Source organism: Galeopterus variegatus, unplaced genomic scaffold (genome assembly GCF_000696425.1).
Source record: "Galeopterus variegatus unplaced genomic scaffold, G_variegatus-3.0.2 Scaffold696, whole genome shotgun sequence".
Taxonomy (NCBI): Eukaryota; Metazoa; Chordata; class Mammalia; order Dermoptera; family Cynocephalidae; genus Galeopterus; species Galeopterus variegatus.
Window position 1 is genome coordinate 99,153 of NW_007726807.1, and position 1,025 is coordinate 100,177.

At 37.9% G+C, this 1,025-nt stretch overlaps 1 protein-coding gene across 1 annotated transcript in view; it reads right to left on the bottom strand.

Moving 5' to 3' along the window:
* Positions 1-1,025, bottom strand: part of NEBL (nebulette) — a 110,369-nt gene that overhangs the window by 39,793 nt on the left and 69,551 nt on the right. The window contains 1 exon segment of the mRNA XM_008571523.1: positions 113-205. Coding sequence (XP_008569745.1) covers positions 113-205 — 93 coding nt within the window.

Below are 1,025 nucleotides of genomic sequence, written 5' to 3' on the forward strand. Positions count from 1 at the left end.
TATGACAAGAACATCCAAACATGTAGAGGGCTGAAAGCTTTTCAGACAGAATTTTTCAAAATAAAAACATGCAATGTTTGATAAAATATAGAAGAAAACAGAGACAACTTGCCGCACTCAGCTGCTCTTGGTTCCTCCTCACCCTTTCTATCTCTGGGGTCATGCTTACCGGAGTGGCCTTGTAGTTTTGTTCTTTATACTGGAGCTGGAGACAAGGCACAAGACAGTTTGGGATTATGGGAAATAAACGTGTACCAATACATTGGAACAAATTAGACAAAATGCCACAAGGTTACAGAGTATTCATTAATAAAATCATTAGGATTTCAGAGTGAAATAAGCATTGCTAATAGACTTATCTGCTTAGTGATCTCAGTCTCTAACCTTTTCCTTGTCAAATGTTTTAAATTATACCTTTGGTTGTTATTCTTCTAATGGTATTATCGACTTGTGGCCTCTCTGAGTTTGAGCTTATTAGTAAGAATGAATTGTCCCTTCTGTGAATTCATTTCTTCGTAGCACTAAAGCAACTTTTATCAAATTACCACTTTATATTTTAAAACAATAACTCTGCATTCTTATCCTTGGGAAGTAGAGTCATCCAAACCCTACACATGCACTTTAGGGATAGACTGTTACTATATAAAGAAATCTTAAGCCTCCAAGTTTCCTTCCCTACAAAGTTCCAGCATTGAGAGGCCTGCCCTCTGACCCAGCACTTGGAAATCTTCCCGACATACTGCACAGAAGCATTCTTTCTTAGCTGGGGGAGGGGATCAGACTCCTTCATTTGTCATGGGCTTTCCCAGCAATTCCACAACAACCCCAAGAAATAAATGAGCATCAACGCAGAGAAACAGAATGGCATGTCCATCAAATGAATTTCTGACAAGCAAAAGTAGAGCAAGAGGTTAAAATCCCATTATAAGGAACACTCGACAAGACAGTCTTAATGATTTTTTGGAATTTATTTATTTATTTATTTTCCTTTTTGTCTTTTTTACTGACCGGCAACGGGATCGCAA